This window comes from Barbus barbus, assembly GCF_936440315.1.
Source record: "Barbus barbus genome assembly, chromosome: 34".
Lineage (NCBI taxonomy): Eukaryota > Metazoa > Chordata > Actinopteri > Cypriniformes > Cyprinidae > Barbus > Barbus barbus.
Genome location: NC_136762.1, coordinates 28,026,986 through 28,054,614, shown reverse-complemented (window position 1 = coordinate 28,054,614; position 27,629 = coordinate 28,026,986). Strand labels below are relative to the sequence as shown.

The window sequence follows — 27,629 nt, the reverse complement described above, 5'->3', positions numbered from 1 at the left end:
GTGAGTGTGTGTGTGTGTGTGTGCGTGTGTGTGTGTGTGAGTGTGCGCGCGTGCGTGTATGTGTGTGTCAGTGTGTGCATGAATGGGCTCCGCTTTGACTGGTGTTATTGTGTCTTATCGGCAAGCATCAGGTCTCGGAAGCACCGGCGGGATTCTGCGGCTGTCGCTGCGCGGATAATGGTCGCACACATGGCGCATCACGGAGAAACGACGCCGCTGAGCGATGAGTGAGTATCGGCGGAGAACTGCTGCATCGAGCCGCTTTAACATCACCATCTGCTCCATGCGCTCCACGCAAACAAAGAGTGCGCGAAACCGAAAGTAGCACAGTAATAACACTGCTGTTACGGAAGAGTAATGCTTTGCTTCAGTCAGGGTTAGTCACACATATATGAAGTTTATTTCACCGACAAACGGCCGATGCACCGAACAGAGCGCGCGCTCAGCACTGACCTCATTACTGGCATAAAGTCTGCTTGATGTTGGACGATCGATACTCGCATATGTAGGGACCGGCTCTAAAGTTACATGCCATATTGGCATACACTTTTCTAACTTCAATACCACATGAGCAGAATGACTTACAGTCATAAAAACAACTGTAAACTGTTCATCTAGGTGTAAACTTTAATGCACACCATTTACATTTGAGATATTTATTAAAATAAACGTCTCGGTTACGTATGTAACCCTGATGGAGGGAACGGAGATGTCATGTCGTGACGACATAATGGGGGGTTCACTTGGGAGCCCCCAATCATTTCTGACTTTAAGAGAAAACGCCATTGAAATTTGGCTAGTGGATGTTGCATCCCTGAGCCATCCCCGTGCACACAGGCATAAATAGACAACAAGTGCGCCACTCTTTAGGCTTTAAGGTTGAGGAGCCGAGTCCCTGGCCGCCAGCGATGGTTTGATGGACTGATTTACACGCGTCTCCATTAGATACAGTGTTTCTCTCTGGCTTCTTTTATTTCAAACGATAAGCCAAGTTCGGCAGGATCTAGTCAAATCGTGTTTATGTAGGAATTGTTGCAAGTCTCTTGGCGTGAATGTATCAGTAGTACTATGGAAAAGGGCGCTACCTATGAATATTAATAATTTAATATGACGTTGGCGAGTAGGACTGGCAGACATTTGTAAGCAAGCACTAATACAGGTGTTATATATGAGTAATATGAGTATGCTAGATTTTAAGGGATAGTTCACCCGGTAACACTTTAGCATAGGGAACACTACTTCACTATTAACTACGACTTTTCCCTCAATAAATTCTTAATTTGCTGGTTATTAATAGTTAGTAAGGTAGTTGTTAGGTTTAGGTATTGGGTAGGATTATGGATGTAGAATAAGGCAGTAATATGTGCTTAATTACTACTAATAAATGGCTAATATTCTATTAATATGCATTCTAATAAGCAACTAGTTAAGAGACCCTAAAATAAAGTGTTACCGTTCACCCAAAAATGAACATTCATTTAAAAATATATATATTTATTCAGCCTCAAGTTGTTCCAAGCCTGTATGAGTTTCTTTCATCAGCTGAACACAAAAGATCTTTTGAAGAATGTTGGTAACGGTAACCAAAGAGTTTCTGATTCCCATTCACTTACAGCATTATTTCCCATATACGACAGTCACTGGGGACCATCAACTGTTCGATTACTCGTATTCTTCAAAATATCTAATTGCCAGTGGAAAACCAGTAACAAAACCTGTTGAACACAATGGATGCAGCGTGTGTATTGATGATAAATTAATGAAAATATAATTTTTCATTTACAAAACTAATTTGCATGTGCAACAGCTTCATAAACCGAATTAAAAACATAAAAAGCAAAAACACATCCACTGCACATTTTTATTCATCATTTTGTGTAGAAAGGCACTGACCAAAGTAGGGATGCAATGTATTGTATTTTGCCGATATCTGATATGCCGATATTTTTCAACTTGTTTTGGCTGATAGCCGATTCCATATATTTTCTTTTGTTTGGAAACAACACCAAGTCTCTCCTCACTTGTTAGAATTAAATAAACAATTAATGAAGTTCTTTTATAATGAAAGTACAACGAAAGCTGAAAATAACTGCATTTTTTCTCAGACAAATGCAGTGGTAACCTTGACATTATATTTTAAAGATTTAATATTTGTAGATATTTGTAGCAAAATTCTGAAAATCTTTTAGAGCTCCTTGTGTTTAAGTTTCATAATCGCTTTGAAAAAAACAAAAATCACGCTAATGAATAAATCTGTATATTCTATATATATATTAATTTGCAAGTTTCATGTTTGTGATTTTTTTCATGTAAGTTATAGCTTCTGACCTTTAAATCAAAGGATACTCGTGATTTTTTGACATTGATTACTGCTTTATTTATTCAGAAACACAAACTTAATTTATTTGTGTATTTTACTTTTATTTCATGGCAAGTAGGCCAACAGCGGCCCATAAGTAAATACAACGCCTTACCGGACGGGCATTAGGACCCGACTGACACACTAGCGTCTGGCCCTGTCCCAAATCACACCCTAAACCAGGGCTTCTCAAAGTCTACATTCAAAGGTCCAAATCTGAATTTCCATCAGTGTCAAAGGTCCGGACAATTAGTTATTACAAAACTTGTTTTTAATAAACATACATAATATGCATAACAAATAAACACACATTTTTAAAAAAAATAAAGTGCCCTTTGCATTCAAAATACATTAATAACAAGTGCAAAAGTGGCAAAACAATTAATTTAAGTGTCAGTAATAGAGGTCGACCAACAAGGGTTTTTCTCTGGCCGATGCCGATATTTAGAAATCAGGGCAGCCAATGGCTGATATATGATGCTGATTTTTTTGGCTGATATGTTTGGCCGTTTTTTTTTTTTTTTTTTTTTTTTAATAAAAGAGAGTTTGAGTAAATGATTATTGCAGGGCACAAGATGGTAGTAGTAGTAGCAGCCTAATTCATAGTAATAATACATGGCTCAAAATTTAAGCACCTTCTCAAAACAGTTCTGGGGCCTGTTTCATTAAACATTTTAACCAAATAAACCAGGTTTATTTCAGTTAGTCTGACTTATTGATTTGGTAAATGTGTTTAATGAACAAGCCCCCTGAAGCATGTTTTTTTTTTGTTTGCTGACAGAAAAAGTGTTTCCCACAGACTTGCAAATGCTAATGGCGCTGTTGGAGCGGGAGATTTAGCGGTTTCCCCGGGAATGGCTGTAATCAAATAAGCGCTGTGCTCACAAGCGCTACTTTATCAGGCATTACAAGAAATACGAAATGAAAGTGATATCAAAGCTTTTTTGAAGACGGTCGGTTCTTTTCAAAGATACATTCATATAAAAACACCCGCACTACATTTTAATTTTGAAACGTGCAGTGCTCAGTTTATTCAAAGAAGTATAAGCCTTTTGGAAAATCTATTTGTGGCGGTCAGTTTTGATATTATGAAATTACGAAATGGAGGCAGGTCCGGATTGAATTCCGTCCAGGTCCGGATCTGGACCGGAGTCCGGACTTTGAGAAGTACTGCCCTAAACCCTCGCAGTCTTCCTCTGAGTCCAGAGTTCGTGACGTAATGCTGTTTTGACTGTCGGGCAGAAGTGGACCCTTTTGTATGCTAAAATGACAAATGGGACACCCTACGCCATGGTCTCATGGACTTAACAGACATGCGCACGCAGCAGACATTGTAAATTCACGAGAATAAGTGCACATGAAGTGTGCTGTTTGGGACAGGGCCTCTGTTTACTCTATCACACACCGAATGCATCATTCTGTAGGTGCAATCTTAAACGCAGTGGTCCAAAACAGTGAATCTAATCCCCATTTAGGCAAAAGTTCACTTCAAGAATGAGCACACTGCTCACGTGATCTTATCGCTAGCACACCCTGAGCACATGTGAGTTATTTGTCTTATTGGCAAGGCATATCGGTATAATTTTTCATATCGGGCTGATGCCGATATTTACATTTTAAACCATTATTGGCCAGTTCCAATAACGTTCTGATAATATCATGCATCCCTAGACCAAAGTTATTTGAACACACATGATGAATCTCCCAAGATCAAGAGGACTGGAACGCACCATTAGTCAGCGTGTTTCTTATTGATTCATGCACACTGAGCACAGCTCTTCAGTAGAGCACCTGACAGATATTCAACAAATAAATAGACTAAATAACTACATCATTTCCTTTTATTGCCCATCACTATTAAGAGTCTCATGAGAAAGACTCAGATCATGCACTTCCCGTATGCAGAATGATGATGCACTTCAGTGTAACTCCATCCTCGCTCCACATTCAGTTTATATCTGAGAGATGAGGGAGATTGTGGCTCAAACATCTACTTTGTGGCTTATAACACCTCGTAAATAAACCTGTGGATGATAACGGGACGATGGCTCACTGCGGGACGTCTGAATCCAACAGTCTTGAAATACACTGTCGACTGCAGCAGAGAAATCAGCGTTTGTACAGTTTTATCTGCCGATTGTTATCTGCTGATTGTTATCTGCCGATTGTTAGCTGACTAAAACACAGCAGTCCTGTTTTAGTGGATGGAGTGCTCACATTATTAACATGCATTTAGATTTCGTTGAGACCCTTCTCTCTTATTTTGTGTGAGCCGCACACAAATACAGTTGTGTGGATGAGGATGTTATGTGGGTAGTGAGTGAACAGACAGAGGAGGTGAATGAATGAATGAATGTTCACATGCCCATCCTGTGTTAATGACTAGTGGTGAACAGATTTCGATTGCTGTCCTTGCAGAAGAGATTGGATTTCCCCTGGATTTCAGTAAGTATTGGATAGAATGAGGATGATCAGAATAGAGGAAGAGTTGACTAATCAGTATTTGGATGAGAAGTTGACCATCCTGAGATGCGTTTCCCAAAAGCATCGTTAGCCTCCTGTGGTTGAAATTTCCTTTATTTCCAACAGAGTTCAACGAATCAGTGTTTTCTGAAACCATAATTCAAACAAACATCCGCCAACTGCATCGCAACCAGTGTTAGGGAAAGTTAATTTTGCATTACAATATTGCGTTGCTCCCTAAAAAGGTAACTGTGTTACTTAGTTACTTTATGGAAAGTAATGCGTTACATTATTTTTGTGTTAAGTAAGATCATGTTGATATTTAGTCTAGAACTACAGTAAGATCATGTTGATATTTAGTCTAGAACTACAGTAAGATCATGTAGATATTTAGTCTAGAACTACAGTAAGATCATGTTGATATTTAGTCTAGAACTACAGTAAGATCATGTTGATATTTAGTCTAGAACTACAGTAAGATCATGTTGATATTTAGTCTAGAACTACAGTAAGATCATGTTGATATTTAGTCTAGAACTACAGTAAGACCATGTTGATATTTAGTCTAGAACTACAGTAAGATCATGTAGATATTTAGTCTAGAACTACAGTAAGATCATGTTGCTATTTAGTCTAGAACTACAGTAAGATCATGTAGATATTTAGTCTAGAACTACAGTAAGATCATGTAGATATTTAGTCTAGAACTACAGTAAGATCATGTAGATATTTAGTCTAGAACTACAGTAAGATCATGTAGATATTTAGTCTAGAACTACAGTAAGATCATGTTGATATTTAGTCTAGAACTACAGTAAGATCATGTAGATATTTAGTCTAGAACTACAGTAAGATCATGATGATATTTAGTCTAGAACTACAGTAAGATCATGATGATATTTAGTCTAGAACTACAGTAAGATCATGTTCACACACAACACTCTGCACTTACTCCTGATTTCTCTCAACATGGAGAACATTTGTGTGTGAATATTGTGTGCTTTTGTTTCAATGACGTGTGTGCTTTTCTAACACACTTTGCTGCTTTTCCTCGATGTTTCTGATGCTATTTGAGAGTTATTCCATGCAGTGAAGCTGCAGACTAGTGCTGCGTGCTGCAGGAGTTTGCTGTTGTGAGTGTGTTTTCTTCCTCTAGCCTGAGGTCAGAGTGTTTTCAGCTCTGACGTGCAAACAGATGAAAACCCAACAGTGTGATGACACACTTCTCATGAAGCTGCAAATGACATTTGACTGTGAAACTAGGACTAGGACATGATCTGTCTGTGTGAGCTTCGTCTGTTTTAGGGAGTGGTGCGCTGGATAATATGAGATGCTGGCACTGTTTCCTGTGATTGTGTGGCATGTGGCAGGAAAGACTATATTATTTTCCCTGTGAACAGGTCAAATTAAAACTGTGATTTCTGAAACAAGGTTCATCATAAAGTCGTGATTGAGGCGAGGGTGCATTGATGATGGATTGAAATTGCAGGATTTGAAGCCAGCACAATCTCTAGCCTCAGCTAGAATGTGTTCATCTGTGTTTGTTCATTCATGTCTCTCTTGCATTCACTTGGTTTCTAGGATGGAAGCACAGTTAAACATAATTTAGAATTACAGTACAACAACCCAACAATGTATTGTCACGTTAAAAGTAAAAAAAAAAAAAAAAAGCTAGGCCCCTATTGTTACGGAACAGAAAAGACAAAGCAGATTACTTCTGGGACGAAACAAAGTCTCAGCTTACAAATTTTCTCATTTTTTTAAGAAATTCAAACAATAAATAGCATATTGTGGTTCTTTAATGTATTGTGTCAGATCGCTGTTTTGCCTCACATGTATCAGATAGATAGGGGTTTCTAGTTCTTTTCAACACTATATCTTTACACACTTCCTTTTGGCAAAATAGTAATTTGGCTGAGTGTCAGTTTAACTGGCTGCTATCAGTATCTGGATTGTGAATTTGGGAGAGAGCAGTAAAGAGAGCTCACATGAGGTAAAGCATGATTTCAAAAATTATGGCAGTAATACAGTTGTCTGATTGATTTTATGGTCTCAAGCATTCAGAAATCACGCAAAAGAAAATTAAGCAGTTTTATTACGAAAACCATGGTAAAACCATGACTCTCAATTAATTCTTTTTAAAAAAAAATTAGTTTTGCCTCGATTTAAGCGGAACTTGAACTGATCATCTCCTCTATACTAGTTATAGCATAAAATAAACATGAATGAACATCAGAAGGTATCTTTGTTTCAACACCGAAAGACATCAATACACATCATTTTTCAAGTTTAAGTCCACCGATTTTAATCTACTCTCCTGTCTGATTTGTTTGTCAGACAATATTCGGCAGATTCAGCATTATGATTGGTCAGCTCGCCTGTCAATCAAACTCCCACCGAAGGGTCAATTTTAACAATAATAGTGGTCTATGAAATGTTTTATTATTATTTTTACAGAAATTTTGTGATGTAACATTTACAGACACTAGTCAAAATTGTGGACTGAGTAAGTATACTGATCGACTGAAGATTCATTGATCATAAATTTACCAAATTCTGTTATATTTCATATTTATGACTGTATTCTGTGATTCCGTCCATGAGTTCCGCATCACAGTATTCATAGGGCTCTAATGACGATTAATAGGACCTCCTTTGATCTGACACTCTTAAAAATATATTATTGGTTCTCAACTGTGTGTGTCGCTCTACTGATGCGGATGAACGCTGTACTAAAACAGACTGATGGCAGAGATGTTTTCTCAAATGTGATGTGTTCATGTGCGTGTGTTTGTGGAGAAGCGGTGAGGGTCAGGTGTCATGTTACAGGATCACATGATGGCATGAACGACTGCATTACACGACAAAACTGCTCCTGTTTAATCAACAATGCTCTTCTGTATAAATACACAACAGCAGCAGCATCCTATTATAATGTGTATGGCCAGTAAAATGGTACAGGTTTATACAAAGATGTGACCCTGGAGCACAAAACCAGTCATAAGGGTCCATTTTTGGAAATTGAGATTTCTACATCATCTGAAAGCTGAATAAATAATCTTTCTATTGATGTATGGTTTGTTAGAATATGACAATATTTGAAAATCTGGAATCTGAGGGTGCAAAAAAATCTAAATAAATTAAAATCTCCTTTAAAGTTGTTCAAATGAAGTTCTTAGCAATGCATATTACTAATCAAAAATGAAGTTTTGATATATTTACGGTAGGAAATTGACCAAATATCTTCATGGAACATGATCTTAATATCCTAATGATTTTTGTCATAAAAGAGAAATGTATAATTTTGATCCATACAATGTATTGTTGTCTATTGCTACAGATATACCTGTGTTACTGATGACTGCTTTTGTGCTCCAGAGTCACATATAATAACAAAAAAACATTAATAATTCACAACATGCACTTGACAATATTGTCATTACAATAGTAAAATCGGTCAGATCATCACATTGACAGGACATGAGTCCACTGTATTACCATAATTAATTAGTACATTTGACAAATATAGCATTAAGTGAAGGCCAAGATTGTAACTTTCCAGTGGGAGCAAGGTATTTCTGATTTTTTTTTCTTTTCTTCACATATGGAAGTTCTGTATAAATCTGCCTCCTAAGGCCTGCGATGTGAATGAAATGAGATGAGATGAGATGTTTTTGCATATGTTTATGAACTGTTTGATATTTACATGTAGTTTATTTGTTCTTTTCAGGAACGGAGAGGTTTCACCATCAGACCTGAAGGGTGAGTCAATGTGTTCACAAACACTACTCAAACCTGACCGATCTGATTATATTACAATATGAAGAACATGGAAGAAAAAAACAACAACTCAAAATGTATTCAAAGGCCCAAACTGAGCAAAAATATGCAATTTCAAAACATATAATGCAATGCAATGCTGATTGCGAGATGAAGAAACAAACGCTCCTCAGAAGATGTGAGATGAAGATCATTCCTCCGCTGAGGAACAGTAAAAGTAAAGCTTCTGGAAACAAACGCTCCTCAAAAGATCCTGATGATCAGATTTGAGACGCACTGATTTATCTAGAAAATGATTGATGGAGAATCAAGTAAAGCTGAGCTGCTTCAGTCCAGTAAGAGTTCATCTGGAGATATGACTGCAGTTATTCTGACGTTTATCAGTCAAGATTTGACACGAGAAGCAGCAGCTGAAGCTGGACGCTTGTACAATTACACTAAAAGAGCTTTTAACACTCTAAACTATCAACCAGACGACAGAAGACATGAGGAGATTGAGTCTGAAACAGCTTTAACAGCAAAGACTGATCATGTTGATTATTGAGTCTTAGATATTTGCATATGAAATATAATAAAGCTGGTCAAGCTTGAACAGAGACAATGACATCATTTCCAGTCATAGGAGGGTTGAGAAGCTCTGGTTTAGATTGTAAACACAGTCATGATGTCTGCAGTGTCCAGTAGAGGTCAGCATAACCTTACTAAGCTCTATATATGCATATGTCACACACCATATATATATTATTACAATTATTATTATTATTATAGATATCCTGTTGTCTTTTGAATCTCTCTTAACACAACACATAACAGTAACATCAAAACCGGTAACAGAAGTGCTGGATGTGTTCATACAGTATTCAAACAAAGCCTTAGAGGCTACTTATTCAGGTGGCGCGTCAATACTAAGGTGTTGGATCTAGTTTACACGAAGGAGAGGAGACTCCAGAACTGTCAACACACTCAGATCAGACACAGAGAGAAATGAGTTTGTTAAGAACAAAATGTGTTAGTAGCCCACTGACACCAATGTAACACTTTCTAATTAACCAGCACAATTAAGTGTTGAAGTTGCAGCATTGAGGCGCTGCATGAGAGATCAGAGGGACTCTGTGTCTCCCAGAGCGTCTGAAGCCAGTAGATGTGCAGCTGCAGAGTTCAGTGGGACAGATCAGGGACTTTACCTTTTTTACCATCAAACCATGCAGCATATATATCACTGAACAGTCTGATTAAGATGTTAAAATACCAAATTACCACACTAAAGCTGCATTTATACACTGTCGTAACACACACACACACACACACACACAGTTATTACAAAAGGAAACAGGAAGACCAGACTCAATAATAAGAGTCCCAGAACAAATAAAACACAGAAACAGTGACCTCCAGTGGTCACAAGAGGACCAGAGCACCTAATGTGCAATCAGAGTGATTGCTGGTTAATTTGTGTCATTTTTAATGAAATATTCTCTTCTGAATGAATCATTTAAAGTGTGAGGTTATTAGTTCATGAGCCCTTCATAAGCCTGTCATGTTTCTGTTTTCTGTTGATCAGATCATCCAGCTGGAAGCTCTCACAGCAGCACAGGTGCGTGGATTCATTTAAAACTCATGTCTGCGCTTTCATTTAATAAGGCACAGAGTGTTGAGTAGCATATGAAGAATTAACAGACTGTAAATATTCCATCTAGATGAAGTTATCATTCCCTATATGACAGATCTCAGATAATTGGCATCAGCATTTTTCCTAATGTCTCATGCAGAAACACTCTAAAATAACTTGGGTAAAGCTGGTTTTATATTGGCTCATTCGGACTTCTGCATTCAATGACTTTGTTAACCACACAACACTGGACATTCAGCGGACATTCGCAAGTAGATATGACATTAAAACAATACTTGCCCAATTTGATCGATTGTGAAAAAAAATAAGTAGGTTGACAATGATGTTGCTGATTAGAATTTGCAAAAAATAACTTTATTGCACATATAATTAGAAAGTTATTGAACGTGGGAATGTGTGGATGTGCGAATATAAAAGCAACTTTACCTAAGTTCTAAAATATCAGACTCAGTGCAGCTGCAGGAACAGGTGTGTGAATCTTTGGTTCCCTCCAACAAAAGACAAATAACACAAACGATAGGCTGAAAACATGACTGTTTCGGGTGGAACAGTGAGTGCTTGGGTTTAATGAGAGCTCTACTCCCTGTGCAATCAGTCAGGAGGAACATACAGAGCTACTTTCTCTCATTAGTGACAGCACATGCATGGTTTACCTTGCTTACTCACCCTGATCCGTGTATGATTCTACGGAAGAACAATGGTAAAGTTTAATAAGACAAAATACAATGTAGAATCAAGGGCCGTAGTTTTCTGTATCAAACTGGGCTTTTACACACTTTGCAGATGTTACCATTATTAATAAAAGTACATTTTCAGGCTCTTGTGCTTTACTATTAAATATTAATTTTTAAAAAAGAAATTGTCATATTAATTGTAAATGAATATTTATTATAGGATTTTCCTAAAAACGCTAGTTAATGTTATCACATTGGATTAAAATAAGCTGATTTTGCACAAACAAGTTTTTTTTTTTTTTTGATCATTTTTGTACTTTTTTTGGGGGGGGGGTTCTTCCTGCTTTGTTACACTCATGGTGTTCCTGGTCAAAAATGACCAGTCAATTAAAACATTGCTTGTTATGCTATATTGTTGACAAATATTGGTAAGTGCCTCAGATTTGGAGAGAATATTTCCAAATTATCTACAAATAATGTTTTTTCACTCAAAAACTGAGGGGCAAGAGCTCAGATCAATGAAGTCTATGATCAGCCAGTCCCAAACAGAAATACTGCTAATTGAAAAAATATTGAATCCGAGATATGGTGATAATACAGCATAATCAGCAGGAATAAGCAGGAAATATGTGGTTTGGGAATGGTGTTTTTTTGTGAAGTGTAATTGAATAAGTGTAGTGTTGTATGTTTGATCTGCTCTCTGAATTGCCAAAGACAACTTTCTCCCGAGGGAGATAATAAAAGAGAAACTTATAATGGCAGATTTACAAGCATTGTCTGTCACTTACTGTCAAGTGTTTGAGTTCCTGTTTGTCCTTATTTGGTAGTTAGGGTTAGGGTTAGGAAACTAATGTTCTCGTTAGTTATTCCTTGTTATAGTTCATTAGTTTCCACCTGTTTATTAATTATCCCATTAGTTCCTTTCTTTTTTATTTACTAGAGTTGAAGTTGATTCTAGGAACTTTAGTCAATATATAAACTCATATTTAGTCATGCTGCATAATAGTGAAACTACTCAAGTCAAATCGCAATTACTGATCATGATTGTTGTCATTTTGAGAAATTTAATCAGAATTATTGCACTTTCACCTGTAAATGCAAATCAAGAGATTGCCAACTCATACACATGCTTTTCTGACCTCATCTAGTTTTCCTGGTTAATAAATGAAAGCACTCTCTGCATTATGAAAACTGGTCAAACTCAAAAGCTTCTCTCAAAAGCTAAGAGTAAAAGTTCTAATATTAATTCCAATGTATATTCAGTGATTTATGCCAGTGTTTCTTCCTCAAAGAGCTGATCTGAATGTGCATGTGTTTGCTCAGATAACACATCGACTGAGGAGAGCTCGGAGGAAGAGGAAGCCCATGAGGAGGAAGAGGAAAGAGATTCAGGTTCAGATTTGACCACAGTATATAATCTGTTCTGGTGAACTAGAAAACACATTTTCATCTCCTTCTAATCTACTAAAATATTAGTATCTGAACAGTAATGTATCTTGCAGTTTTACTTGGTATGTTTTTGTTGTATGGCTGAACAAACGATTGCTTCTATGTTTTAAACAGAAGATGAAGTGCACTGAAAGCCTAACACCTTTCCATAAGAATCACAATAGCGAGAGAGACTGAAGTAGCATTTTATTTTAACATCAAATTTAAATGTAAAGCTTTCAGGGGCCCTGTAGGTCAATCCTCTTGATCTTGAGTGAAGGATGAACTATAATGATAAATTATCCTGTGTTTCCAGACTCGGACACGAGAGCCAGAGCAGAAAATCACACTGGTAATGCTCCTCCTCTCACGTGTGCTGTGTTTAGATCATGAGCGGATGTCATAAATCTGTGTTTGTCTCCCATAAAGCCTCAGACGAGCCGCTTCAGTCCTGCTGTGAGAAGTGCAGAGCTCTAAAGGTCAGTCTCTGAGCACAGAACGCTCTTAGCTACGTGGCATTTTACCAAACATACAGTGTAGTAAACAATCAAATAACTAAACAGCGGATATCTGTAAATATCAGAAAAATTCAGACCTTAAGAAGGTCTTAAATCCCAGCAGAAAGTCTTCAGCTGTTGCATTCATTGCTAAAAATAAGTATCTTCCTCAGTATTTTGTCTAGTTTTGTCTCCAGAACAAATATCTAAACTTTCTTGAATACTAAATTCAAGTCTAATTTTCGTTGTATATGTTAATATATGTGAAATAATTAGTATGAAATAAATGTACTTCAAATATATAACTTTTTTTACTAGGGGAGAAACATAAATTCAAAGAATAAACTTTGCTTAACATATAACAAAGTCATAAACATAAATTTAATTATAGGTTACATTTGACTGGTAGTGTATTTATATGCCAGTATATCATAATATATTCCAGTGGTTTTCAAGAGGTTTATACAATATTGTTGTAGCTTAAGCGAATGGAAAAAGCCAGTGGATTGACAGAATGGCTTATGAACTGCTGGTGATGAATGTAATGCTGACACAACTCTGTTTTCCCTCAGAATCCTAAATTCGAGCTCGTCACCCCCAGGAAAATCTCTAGAGATCGGCTACAGTAGGTTCTGTCCTCCATACTGTACATACTGTACATCCTCACTGTCATCACAGTAGCGTCTGACTCACAGCAGACGTGTTCCTCGCTTTATGACTCTCTTTTTCTAAATGACCAGTGCTGCAGTCTAATCTTGACTAGTGTAAAATCCTTCTCTGCTCTGGCAGCTTTAGAAGAACCCAAGATGTAATGTGAGAATGCTCAAATGTGTCATTGAAATGTTTCTTCTGCATGATATAATTCCCCAGTGAATAATAGGTCAAGACAGCCAAGGTACTAGTGCCACACATTAATTAGGAAACCTTTGAATAACTACTGTTCGAAAGTTTGAGGTCGGCTTTTAGTGTTTTTGAAAGAAGTCTCCTCTGTTCACTGAGACTGCATTTATTTGATTAAAAAACAGTCATTTTGTGAAAAATAATTACAATTTAAAATAGCTGTTTATCTGTTAAACTGTAATGTATTTCTGTGATCTGCAGCTGTATTTTCAGCATCATTACTCCAGTCTTCAGTGTCACATGATCTTCAGAAATCATAATAATATACTGATTTACTGCTCAGGAAACATCTCTGATTATTATCAATGTTGAAAATTGTGTTGCTGCCCGATATTTTTGTGATACCTTTTATTTTTCAGGATTCACAGATGAATATAAAGTTCAAAAGAACAGTGTTTATTTGAAATAGAAATCTTTTGTAACATTATAAATTTCCTCCAAAAACATACATGTTTTTTTTAACCATGAAAACACTTATTTAACATTTTAACTGTATTTCACAATATTACACTTTTTGATTAAATAAATGAGGCCTCGGTGAACAGAAGAGACTTCTTTCAAAAACAAAAGAAATTGACTAGAAGGTTTAACATTTTGCGCCTTAGTTCTCACCAATCATATTTCAATACTGGCATAAATGCTGGTTTTTCAACTGTTATATGCTAGTATTGAAATATGTTTTCTGAGAACTGAGAAGTAAAATATGAAACCGTTTAGTAATCATTACATCTTATGAATAATTTATTCGGAAGGTATCTGCTAGTGTTTGAGTAACAGCGGATACCTTCCGACTGAATGGGATTATGATAGAGGGAAAGGGTTGTGATAACTCTTGACTCTTGTGTAGGCTGCAGCTGGATGCTGAGGGTGTGTATGAGTGCTCAGACACCGGGCTGGTGTTCGAGGTCTCTCAGCGCGTCAAGATCACCTACTGTGTCCTCTCCTGGAGCAAGTTTAGCACATACTTGACTGAATCGTGGAAATTTGCCGGTCCCATTTTTGACGTGGACTGCGATCCATCTATTCTCAAATCCGTCCAGTTCCCACACTCACTGTGTCTAGCAGGTACAGAGATGTCATAAAGTTTTCACAATGAGGTTTTCGGTTTCTCCCAAAGAATACATGCTCGTTTGAGGGTTTTGACTTGATGGCAAACATTCAGATTTTTGAGAATTGTAACCAATTGTGTTTCTTTTCTTTTCTTTCTGCTCGCTCTTTGGCCGTGGTCGTCTTCCCTTCGCTCTCAGCAGATAAAGACAACGAAGTGAAGTTCAGCGTGCTGCATGTGAAGAACAGCCGTGGTCTGATCGAGCCCTCGGCCAATCACTCCGGCAGTCACGTCAAGTGGACTGTGTCGTCTCTTTCACCCGTGGGTCCGATTGTTCAGACGTCTAAATCCGCAGAGCACCACGGGGTGGTGCAGGTGTTCAAGGAGGTGGGCAATAAGAGCTCCTTCTCCTTCAGAGTGTACCTGGCTGGAAACAACTGCTCAGACATCAAGGTGAGGAAACACGTCACATGGTTTATCAGCAACAAAAACTCTTTTGCTTTCACAGAAATGAGACAGTTCTTACACAGCACTGCTGACGGGTCTTATTCTCAGTAACGCTGATTATGTGACCTTCTGGTAATCTGCTAAATTTAGATTTGATTCCAGAGCTAAGGTAGATCAGTGATGCGCTGTGTGCCGTCTAAATGATAACTTCATTGTGACATCAGACCAGTTTCGGTTCTGCGTTTTGTTCTGCATGTCTGCCACTCTGGGTGATTATTGCTCTGCTCGTGCGTGTGTGATGTTTGATTGTGTTGGTATCATCATCTACTAAATGCCTAGAAGCTTTAAAATACCTGTTGGATCTCAGCATCATGCTTTCACTTGTCACAGTAGCTGAGACTTTCCATGACTAAGAATAGAATAGAATAGATGTTTATTGTCATTGTACCATTTGCATGTACAACGAAATTTAAAAGTACCAGCCAGTCAGAGTACTATAGTCATACATACATTCATAAGATAAACATTAAATAAAAAGGTACAGAAAATTGTACACAGTCACATTCACCATCTGTCTATTTTTTTCACATCTCATGAAAACAGTGTTTTTGATTATTGAGAGTGGTTATAGCTGTTGGATAAAAAATGTTTTTTAGTCTGTTTGTCCTGGCTCTAATTTTCCTGTATCGTCTCCCTGATGGTAACAGTTCAAACAGATCATGTCCAGGGTGTGATGTGTCTTTGAGGATGCTTTGGGCTTTCTTAATACAGTGTGAAGTGTGTAGATCTTCCAGTGTTGGAAGAGGGCAGCCTACGATCTTCTGTGCCATGTTTATGACCCTCTGGAGCGCTTTCCTCTGAGCCACTGTACAGCTGGTGAACCATACGCCAATGCAGTAGGTTAGGATGCTGTCTATAGAGCAACGATAGAAGGACACCAGTAGTCTCTGAGTAATGTTGTTCTTCCTCAGCACCCTAAGGAAGTACAGTCTCTGCTGGGCCTTTTTCAGCAGCTCAGAGGTGTTTGTGCTCCAAGTAAGGCCCTCCTCTAACTGGACTCCCAGAAACCGGAAGTCAGCTACCCTCTCTACACAGTCCCCACTGATGAAAAGTGGAGTAATGTCCGTTTTCTTCCTCCTGTAGTCAATGATCAGCTCCTTGGTCTTTGTGGTGTTGAGGAGCAGATTATTCTCCTTACACCACCATGAGAGCCGCTCCACCTCTTCCCTATAAGCTGACTCATCCCCTCCTGATATGAGTCCCACCACCGTAGTGTCGTCTGCAAACTTCACAATGATGTTGCTATAGTGAGCTGGGGTACAGTCATAGGTGTAAAGAGTGTAGAGCAGAGGGCTCAGAACACAGCCCTGTGCTAAGGCTGAGGGCTGTAGAGGTGTATCGGCCCACTCTGACCCTCTGACTGCGATCAGACAGAAAGCTATTAATCCACATGCAAGTGGAGTGTGGAAGCCCCAAGTCCTGAAGCTTGTCCACAAGTTTGACGGGAAGAATGGTGTTAAACGCCGAGCTATAATCCACAGAGAGCATCCGGACGTAGCTCCCCTGCTTCTCCAGATGGGAAAGTGCAGCATGGAGGGCTGTGGCCACGGCGTCCTCTGTGGATCTGTTTCCCCTGTAGGCAAACTGGTAAGTGTCAAAGCTTGCAGGCAGGAATGATGTAATGTGACTCCGCACCAGTTTTTCAAAGCACTTCATTACCACTGGTGTGAGTGCAACTGGCCGGTAGTCACTCAGGCTCGAGATGTGAGATTTCTTTGGTAATGGGACTATGGTGGAGGATTTCAGACACGGTGGGACAGTGGACAGGGCCAGTGACTGGTTGAAGATCTTAGTAAAAATTCCAGCCAGCTGATCCGCACAGTCTTTCAGTACCCAGCCAGGGACGCCATCCGGTCCAGCAGCCTTCCTTGGGTTCACGGACCTCAGCGTATGCCTAACTTCCCTCTCGTTAACTGTGAGAGTTAAGCTGCTCAAGGCCTTGAGGTGTGGCGTGGCTGTCTCTGGTGGCTCCACCTCAAAGCGTGCAAAGAAGAGGTTTAGCTCCTCTGCCAGTGTGGCATCACCCTCATCAGCTCCAGGATTAGTCCTGAAATGAGATGCTGGACTCCCTGCCACACCTGCCTGCTGTTGTTGCTGTCCAAATGGTCCTCCATCCTCCTCCTATAATCCAGCTTGGCCTCTCTGATGCCTCTCTTCAGGTTTGCTCAGGCAGCACTGTATTTCTCCCGATTTCCAGACCTGAAATTGATGTTTCTCTCTCTGAGCAGCTGCTTGACCTCCCGGGTCATCCAGGGCTTCTGGTTGGAAAAAACCCAGATGCGTTTGTACACTGTGACAGTGTCTGTACAGGTCTTTATGTAGCAAAGCACACTGTCTGTGAACACTCCCAGGTCCTTATGTTCAAACACCTCCCAATTGGTCCTGTCAAAGCAGTCCTGCAGCTGCTGAGAGGCACCATCAGGCCAAGTTTTGATGACTTTTGTGCTGATAGAAGCAGTTTTACAGAGGGGGGCATATGCTGGGATCAGAAGCAGGGACACATGGTCAGACTGGGCCAGGTGTGGAAGTGGTCTCGCCCTGTAACCCATCTTGATATTAGAGTAGACCTTGTCCAGAGTGTTAACTCCTCTAGTAGCACATTTAACATGCTGGTGGAATCTAGGGAGTGCTGCTTTCAGGTCCGCATGATTAAAATCCCCTGCTACTATAAGCACAGCGTCAGGATGCATGCTCTGCTGTCTACTAATACTCCCATGTAAAAGTCCAACAGCCGAGAAAGCATTAGCGTCCGGTGGAATATAAACAGCGGTTATTATGACTGCTGTAAACTCCCTCGGAAGATAGATGGGCCTGCATTTAACAGTAATATACTCCAAGTCCGTGGAGCAGTATCTGTCTACAGTCACTGTGTTTGTACACCAGCTGTTATTAATGTACACACAGAGCCCCCCTCCTCTGCTCTTAAGCAAGGTGAGTTGAGACGGCACCCATTCACTGCAGAGCATCTGATAGAGACACATTGCAGAGACACATTTCTACAACTCTCTGATGGCCTGAGGATGAGCGCATTTTCAGCAAATTTAAATGCACTATTTCTTTAACAAGTAGTGAACGGAGTTGCTTAGCCTTTAAAATGGTTGATTGTTAAACATAATTTGTGAGCTATATGAGAACTAATATGTTGTCACTTTCCAGGTGTTACAATTTTAAAGAGGGCCCATTTTTAATTTGTAAAAAACCACGTGGAAACCAGTCAAATGAGGTCATTTGGCTCTTTCATCTTTTATCTTCAAATTGATTCTATCGTGAGAAGTGCTCAACTCAAATAATGACCTTTGCTGCACTGTGGCAAAAAAAATAAATAATTGTACATCAGAAATTACAGCCCCTGACGCAAAGCCACATTTTCTGGTTAGGTACTCGCCAATGTGACACAGGCCAAAACTGTTGAATGAAGCAGAAGTGCTTGTTAAATGTCATCTATTGACATTGGCTCATCGTCTGATGTTCCACAACATTTTGTGGGTTGCTTATCTTTGGACAGGGGCTCGTCTTTGCCTTCTGCGGTGGGTTTAATCATCACATTCACATGTGAAATGACTTCCTGTGGTCTGCACACCACAGAGCGGTTTCAGCGCAGCGTAATTCACGCTGTCAGAGAGGACATTTCAGTTTCAGTCAGTCAAAAAAACTCACAGAATGCTTCTAAAGACCGTTCTGCCAAAAATGAAACATTTTATCATGTACAGTACTTACCCTCATGTCCTTCCAAATGAATATGAGGTTCTTCTAAGAATGCCCTGGCCTCTTCTGTGCACATAATCAAAGGGGACTGGGTCTGTCAAGCTCAAAATAACAAAAAAGCACCAGAAAGTATTATGACAAGTTGCTTTATTTAAACTTTGGTCTGCCCTAGTCTGATTTTAGAGGCCTGTGTCGCAAAGATGCTATAGTTTTACTAACATAAAACCATATTACTAAATTCCTTGTAAGATGGATGAGTGTCTATCAATAAAGATAGTAAATAAACATAGATTTGAAAATAGTAAACCACCAAGATGGCAGGACGTCATGAAAGAAAACATTTTCTCATTAACAATCCAAAATGAATGAAAAATAACATATAAAGCAACTAGAATTCTATTAGTTCACATCTGTTGGTGTTCAATATTTTAATCGTACTTGCACAGATTTTTGATTTGTATGTTTTTAATTGGACAGTGTTTTACTTTTAATAAAAAGCATCGCATTGCACATTTAGGTAAACATACTTGACCAATGGAAAACTCAGGGACAAAAGTCGAGTCACTTTTATTTTAATAACACTTTATGCAATATGGATTGTTTTAAATCAGCTTCACAGAAATAAACAGGAAAATAGCAATATTATTGTTGCAAAATTCATCAATTTCTATTTCAGCTGTAAAACAGCCTCTACAGACGACAATAGTGGCATTATTAAACTCAATTCAGTTCAGTAGAAGTGACGGAAAGGATTGTAGTTCTGCTTAAAACAGGTGGAATTTGTTTGGTTTTGTCTAAATCCAACTGCTCTGAACCCTGGGTTAGTTTAGTGTGACAATACTTGTCAAGACTCTGATAGAGGTTCTTCAGAATTACTGCTGAAGCCATGTTCTGCAGGACATTAGGAGGGCCGTCCGGCGGGCAAACAACTTTAGGAACAACAAGAGGTACATACAAGTGGACAAGCCGCCCACATGCATGCTGGAGGAGAACAGGAGGTACCGTCTCATCAGCGAGCCCATGGGTCACATCACACCGGAGGTACTGCAGACGCGGCCGGAGATCACAGCTCCAGCGCTCAGCTGTGAGGTTATCATGTGTGTGTGTGTGTCTGCAGGACATGCTCTTCTCTCCTGTCATCGTGGAGGTGAAGGGATACTTCGAGGTCTTCTTTGAGGAGAGTCCTCCCTTCAAACTGTCCTTGACCGATGCTGACTCAGGTCATACTGTATGGACGGCTACCATCAGAGAGGGTACGGCTCAATGAACACAAACACGAGCGGCTCCTTTTTAATGACTAATCATTTTAATAATTTTCCCACCTCAAGCCTGAAGTAACAGGCCTATAACTGACAAAAATGGGAGCAAACATTCCGTTCAGATTAGTACTTAACAAATATGTGTTTTAGAACCCTGTCACCCAAAGCTTGATATTATTTCAACCCTCTGACAGTACGGTTCAAATTAATACACTTGAGTATGCAACTGAGTAACGTCTGATAACATTTTGATCACTATGATGTTATGGATAATATGTAGACGTAATGAAATAATGCTATATACTTAAGGAGAAAGATTATCCAAATGATTATAGATAATAATTCAAATATCATGTCAGAAAATCAAGCTATTATTTTGAAAGCGGGAAATCCAAAAAAAATAACAGGGTTGAACAGAAAGAAAAAAAATCTGTAGTTGCTGAGAAAAAAAGTAATTATGTCAATAATGTTTCAACAGTTTAAGGACTGATTCTCATTATTAACTAGTTGCTTATTAGCATGCATATGACTAGCATATTGGCTGTTTATTAGTACTTATAAAGCACATATTAATGCCTTATTCTGCATGAGCAGATTCTAGATCCCTTAATCTACCCCATACCTAAACTTAACAACTACCTACTATTAATAAGCAGCAATTTAGTAGTGTATTGAGGCAAAGGTCATCATAGTTAATAGATGGTTAAGAGTGAGAACTGGTCCCCAAACTATAATCCTGTCAAATAATAGTGTCCTGTTCATTTGTAACAGTAAGGCATGGAGACATTTCCTGAGAATGACCCATGTTTGTAAAGAACAATAAATGTAATTCTAAATATTTTACAGGAGACTGCGTACATCAACTAGATGAAAACCCCAGAAAACCATCGAAAGGTATGTGGTGCGTCTCTGTCCTCAATACAGTGCGGGGAAGATGTGCTTTTGCTGGCCAAAACCCAGAAACCAGTTGCATTTCAGCACTTCCAGTTGCTTGAAGTAAATCTGCTTTTTTTGTTGTTATTGAATGCCTAAAATAAGGTATATAACTCAAGATATTATCATGTTTTATTCTGTCATAAAATACATCAATAAAACTGCCATTGGATTTTTGTAAAACTTTTATTCATCTTGAAACTCATCTATTCACAAGTCGCTTTAATATTCAATAAAGACATTTTTTTTTAAAATAAAAAACGATAAAGTTGAAGCGTAATGGTGGCGATGTTGAAGTCATGTGACTCTAGTGTAGTACGTCTATATCCAATGATTAGCTTTTCACTTCTGACAATTGTATTTATGCTTCAAAATTCACAACAGTTGTGTTAAGAAAACATGGCAGAAAGCTGCAAGGGTTTTAAACGAGTGCTGAGGGAATTATACAAATTAATATATGAATTAATTAATTATACCTCTGAAGGTTCTGACGTCTTCAGAAAAGATTCGAAGGCGTTTCGTTTTTATCTTTGCTCCATGTAATACCTAATAAAGTAGTGTTCTTTACGGGAAACAGCTGTAATTCTGCTGCTTCATCAGCGCCACCTGCTGTCAGAGACTGGATCTACAGAGACTCACATTCACATTCAGTCTGTGTGCAGTTTCTGTCTGGACTAAACACAGACCGGATTTACATGCTCTGCTGTAATTTATGACCGGTTGATGAAAAACAAGCTTGTGTGGATTCTACACATTTAAACCAGTAGGATAAGCTATCTAGAGTTATTTATGGACCAGATAAAATACATATAATCATTTATTAATCAATTATCATTTTGACTTAACCCTTTTCTTTATTTAAAGGTTGAAATGTGAGGTTTACCATTTTATGAAACTTTTTCAAAGCTTTATTTGAACATTTCGTACATTAGATAAACTGTTGTCAGTCATGTTGTCATTTAAAATCTGGACATAATTGGTTAATGTTATTGTTTTAGTGTTTATGCAAACTAAAAGTAATTTTATTTATTCTTTGTTGATTTTAAATATAAAACTTGGTGAAATTAATATGTCAGTACTTTTTGAACATTTCCAGCACATTTTAACAATACCGTGATAATACTGATAACCGTGATCATTTTGGTCACTATAATTGAGATAAGAAATTTTATACCGTTACATCTCTAGTAAGAGTCATGAACTTGTGTTGGTCACAGAGCTGAATCTCTGCAATAATCCAAAAGCCAGTGGGAAAATCCTACTGGGTTTATGTTGAGGGTACCAGAGTGATGTGAATTTACGAGTTTATCTACAAAAATGCCTTGTCACTTCAGTGCTCTATTCATCACATTGTCAGAATATTCAGGAATGATGGATGCTTTGTGGTCTCATCATTTACAGCCAGAAAGAGACACAGCAGCACATCGGAGGAAGAGCTCTGTCACAAACACAGCAAGAAAGCTCGTGGCATTGATGAGGCCGGTAAGTGTATGACGGCGGTGATGCCTCGTTACAGTATTTATCCTGATTATATGTTGACTGGAGTGCTGGTGTGTCTTCAGACTGTAACGCGACGGCCCCGGCTCCGGCTCCAGACCTGACGGACCAGCAGCTGATGCAGGTGGCCAAACGTATGGGGAGGGAGTGGAAGGTCGTGGCCATCAGCTGTCTGGGCCTCAGCAAGCAGGACCTGGAGGAGATGGAGGCCGCCGAGGAGAGCGCGACCATGCTGAAGTTCAACATGCTGGAGCGCTGGAGACGGCGTCAGCCCAAGGGAAAAGCGGGAATTCAGGATCTCCACAAATGTTTGAAAGACAACGATGACGTGCCGAATGAGGTCATTGCTGTGCTGGATGGTGAGTCTGGACAGGATCTGGTGTGTTTCAGTGTGTATCTTCTAGCAGGAGGGATGGCCTGGGCTCAGTAGAGGTTGACCGATATATCGGCCGATATTATGAATGTTTTAATGATCAGCATCTGCCAATAAGTTTTTGTTTGGTTGGTAAGAGTCAGAAGGAGGACTTTTATTTGTATTTTTTTATTTATCTGTAAATGAAATAGTGTGATATGATAGTGGTTGAGCTTTAAAGTCGTGGGAAGTCTTTAAAGTCTTTAAAGTCGGGGACGCCGTGGCTAATGGTTAGAGTGTCGGACTCGTAATCCAAAGGTTGCAGGTTCGAGTCTCGGGCCGGCAGGGATTGTAGGTGGGGGGAGTGAATGTCCAGCACTCTCTCCACTCTCAATACCACGACTGAGGTGCCCTTGAGCAAGACACCGAACCCCCAACTGCTCCCCGGGCGCCGCAGCATAAATGGCTGCCCACTGCTCCGGGTGTGTGTTCACGGTGTGTGTGTGTGTTCACTGCTGTGTGTGTGTGTGTGTGTTCACTGCTGTGTGTGTGCACGTTGGATGGGTTAAATGCAGAGCACGAATTCCAAGTATGGGTCACCATACTTGGCAGTATGTCACTTCACTTCACTTCACTTAAATCAACCATTAGCCGCTCTATTCTAGTTGACCAATATATTGCCAAGGCCGATATACTGGCATTTTTTAATTATCTGCATCGGCAGATAAGTTTTTCTGTTTGGCCAATGTGTCAGAAGCAGGACATTTATTTTGACAGAATCAAGAGGTTTCCAATGTTTATTTTACAGATTTATTTTCACCAAGGTTGTTTTTTCGTATTTGATCATTTTCAGATTGATTTGTAATTTGTAAACATTGTATAAAATTAATAAAAATTTCATTTCAGCAATTGTTATGCATGTGTTGGCGTATAATATTAGCATCAGACATCAAGAAAGTCTATATCGGTCAACCACTATTCTTTTTTAAATGACCTGCTGGTGATGAGGCTCAGGGCGTGAGATGCTGAAAAACAATGAGATATGCTTCTAAAGCAGTCTTTACAGACACAGTCCAACAGATCAAACACAGCACAGGGATGCAGAAGTCCTTTAGGAAGACAGTTCTTAGAATCAAGGCCACTTCTTCAGACATGCGGCGTTCAGTCAGGTGATGCCTGTGATTTTGGCAATATTTAACGCAAGACACTACAAACACAACCGTTGGGTTTTTTTTTTTCATGCACTGGTCAATTTTGCTTCTATATCATGTCTTCTTTAAAACATCCAAAATACACATTTAAGTGTTTATTTTATTGCACTTTATCTATATGCATCTGTTGATTTCAATTCCAGTTCATATCTTTCAAGAGTTTTTTTTTTCTCTTACATACAGCAAACTTTACAGCTTTTTCCTCTCTGTATTCTGAAGAGATTTACTAAGAGGTTTGTTTGTATATAATTCATACCGATTTATACTATATGGTGAAGATGTATTGTTTTCTGTCTGTTGACAGTATTTTCTGATTTTTGCAGTGATAAAAAGAAATCTGAAATCCCCTTTATAAAAACATTTAACACTAATGTTTCAGTAAAATCATATTGGAGAATTTAAACCTGGCTTTATCTAGTTTTAAGATTTTTGTTCTGGAATGTTTTGCAAATTAATGTGTATTAACATAATTCTTCATTTTCACATTAAACCATAGCATTTTAGAACTTGTAATTGTTTAGAACTTGTAATGCAAAACAACTGTTTGAATATACTGTGATTAATGAACTTGTGAAATATGGTGATATTTATTCACCTGTAGTGTCTTGCCTGAAACACATTTATGCTTCCTCTGTGCAGCATGAACGTGTTTTTAATGTCTTTGTGAAGTGGCTTGATGAGTGCAGTGTTAGGAAGGGACACACTGATTGCCCCTATTTAATATGAGACATTTATGTAATAATGCCAGTTACTGTTAGTACAGTAAACAGTTATCATTTGTAGTAATTCTGACGATGTGTGGTTTGTGATTTGTTGGTTCATGCCAGCAGTGTTGTCTGCCGTTCTCCTCTCCAGGACTTCTGTTTCAGTACAGTATATCAGTTTGTTTTATCATACACATTCACAAACATTTGTGTGTGTCTCATCTTTTTTCCAGAGATGCTACAAAATAATTCCGCTACATGAGCTTCAGCTGTGAGATGAGCACACGTCTGACCACCTGTCTGGAGTCTGTGGACGTCTGCCGAATTTCAAAGCTGACTGATCATTTTAACCACTGATAGAGAGCGATGAAGTCCTGAGGTTTGTGCTCATACTGGAATCTGGAGCGTTGAGGAAAAACTTCAGGAGAACTGAGCTCTGTACATATTTGGTGCTCTTAGTACATCTGGTACATTTTGTATGTAGCTCTTTGTACATTTTTAGATATTGTACATATTTGAATGTCTTTGTAAGGATTGTAAGTTGAACTGTTTGTTTTGTTGAATTATGAGCCGAGATCATCTGCATTTGTTTTTAAGGAACAGGGTTGATGTTTTGATCTCAGGTGCCGTTGTTCTCTGACGGTTATGGACTGACGTTTTAGTAGCGTAACATCAGCGTAATATCATGATATTCATGCAAATACGAGCTCCATCCCCACGAGTGACCATCACTGTTCACATGGACACAGAGCTCTAGTCGTGTGACACTGGTTCAGAATATTTCAGCAAACGGCTGCACTAGTTTCTCTGTCATATGAAATGTTTGTTGGGTAAATCCGCACCTCTCACACCTGTATGATGTGCTCTCTCAGGCCAATCTTTATTCTTTAAATGAATAAATCATGAAAATGAATGACAGAACCACTGTTTGTATTTTCATCCAAGTCTATAAAATTATTTTTGCTTATTTATTCTTTAAATGTTTAATCTTACAAATGTTTGATTAGATGTAAGTAATGCTAATATACTCTACATTTCTGCATTTGACGTTGCTACAAACTGATGGTGTTCAGATAAGTATGATTTGAACCATGCTAATGTAAGTGATTTAAGTAAGTGATTTACTTAATGTTATATTTTTGCGATTTACCATCTATAAAGTAAACTTAATATGAATCGTTATGTTTACTTGTTGTTAGCTCTACAGTTTGGAGTAAATTGCTAAATTGTGTAAAAAAAGACAGTTTGACTCCTGTTCTGAAGTGAAAAGTATATCAAGTCAAGTCAAGTTGAGCTTTATTGTCATTCTGCTACATGTGGGGACATACAGTCGCAGGACCACGGTGCTACATAAATACAGACATACAACGAGGGAAAAAAACCCCACTATAAACCTATACACAACTAACCTACTGACAGATTTAACTATTAGTGTACTATATATAAGTATTTACCCTATACAAACTAAAAGAATAGAGGATAAAAAATACAAACTATACGAATGCTTCACAAATACTGTACATGTGCAAAGAGAGACATTTGAGTCAGCAGCTGGTTGGGGAACAGTGCAGGATGATTTGTAGTGCATGAGCATGTAAACATGCATATATTGCTGAGTCTTTTGTGGGATTGTGTTCACGCAGCAGTGTGTGTAAAGTGTCTAGTGCACATAGAGGAGAGTGTGTTACTACAGGTGGTTTGTACAGGCCCACTCACCTGTGTGTAGCACACTTCCAATTGCACAAAAAAAGTTCCATACAGTTTTTTCTTTGGTGTGGTAAGTTTTGGGGGTGGGGGGGGGGTGGGGGATGTCCATGTTTCAGGAGGTAGGGGTTTGCATGGGGTTTCAGAGGGGGGCGGGGTGGTTTGAGTTCAGGGCTCTCACAGCCTGGGGGAAAAGCTGTTGAGCAGTCTGGCGGAGCGGGCTCTGATGCTCCGGTACCATCTTCCTGATGGTAGTAGGAGCTGGAGCATCGTGTAAGGAAAATTTCCAGGATGGAGGGGAGAGGGGCACCAATGATCTTTGCAGCTGTGTTCACTGTCCGCTGGAGGGTCTTGCGGTCAGCAGCACTGCAGTTCCCGTACCAGACAGTGATGCAGCTGGTCAGCACACTCTCAATGGTGCCTCTGTAGAATGTGGTGAGGATGGGTGGAGGAAGACTTGCTCTTTTCAGACGGCGGAGAAAGTGTAGGCGCTGTTGTGCCTTTTTGGAGAGTGACATGGTGTTGGTGGTCCAGGTGAGATCCTCTGTGATGTGCAGCCCCAGGAATTTAGTGCTGCTGACTCTCTCCACAGTCGAGCTGTCGATGGTCAGTGGGGGGTGGTCAACGGAGTTTCTCCTGAAGTCCATCACAACCTCCTTTGTCTTCTCCACATTGAGGGACAGATTGTTTGTGCCACACCATTCAGCCAGCTGTGCCACTTCCTCTCTGTAGTGCGTTTCATCGTTGTTGCTGATGAGACCTACCACTGTTGTGTCATCAGCAAACTTGATGATGCGGTTGGAGCTGAACTTGGCAGTGCAGTCGTGGGTCAGCAGTGTGAAGAGCAGCGGGCTGAGCACACAGCCTTGTGGGGCACCTGTGCTCAGTGTGGTAGAACTCGAGGTGTTGTGGCTGACACGGACTGACTGAGGTCTTCCGGTTAGAAAGTCCAGGATCCAGTTACACAGGGAATTGTTA

General features: G+C 39.2%; 1 protein-coding gene across 4 annotated transcripts; it reads left to right on the top strand.

The window, feature by feature from the left end:
• The first annotated feature begins 44 nt into the window (after window positions 1-44).
• On the top strand, window positions 45-25,866 carry LOC306853994 (NACHT, LRR and PYD domains-containing protein 1a-like). 4 transcript variants are annotated; one of them, XM_079391758.1, is made up of 15 exons: window positions 45-227; window positions 8,553-8,584; window positions 10,164-10,196; window positions 12,230-12,298; window positions 12,651-12,686; window positions 12,764-12,813; window positions 13,404-13,456; window positions 14,579-14,796; window positions 14,982-15,232; window positions 19,889-20,032; window positions 20,109-20,244; window positions 21,097-21,144; window positions 22,585-22,665; window positions 22,746-23,039; window positions 25,181-25,866. In XM_079391758.1, exons 1-15 carry the CDS (start codon window positions 79-81, stop codon window positions 25,207-25,209), a joined length of 1,623 nt encoding a protein of 540 aa, XP_079247884.1. In that variant the 5' UTR covers window positions 45-78; the 3' UTR covers window positions 25,210-25,866. The 4 variants fall into 4 exon arrangements, with proteins under 4 accessions (XP_079247884.1, XP_079247886.1, XP_079247885.1 ...); XM_079391757.1 differs by having other exon boundaries at window positions 113-227; window positions 14,979-15,232; XM_079391760.1 differs by lacking the exon at window positions 19,889-20,032 and having other exon boundaries at window positions 47-227; window positions 25,181-25,864.
• Window positions 25,867-27,629: the final 1,763 nt, after the last annotated feature.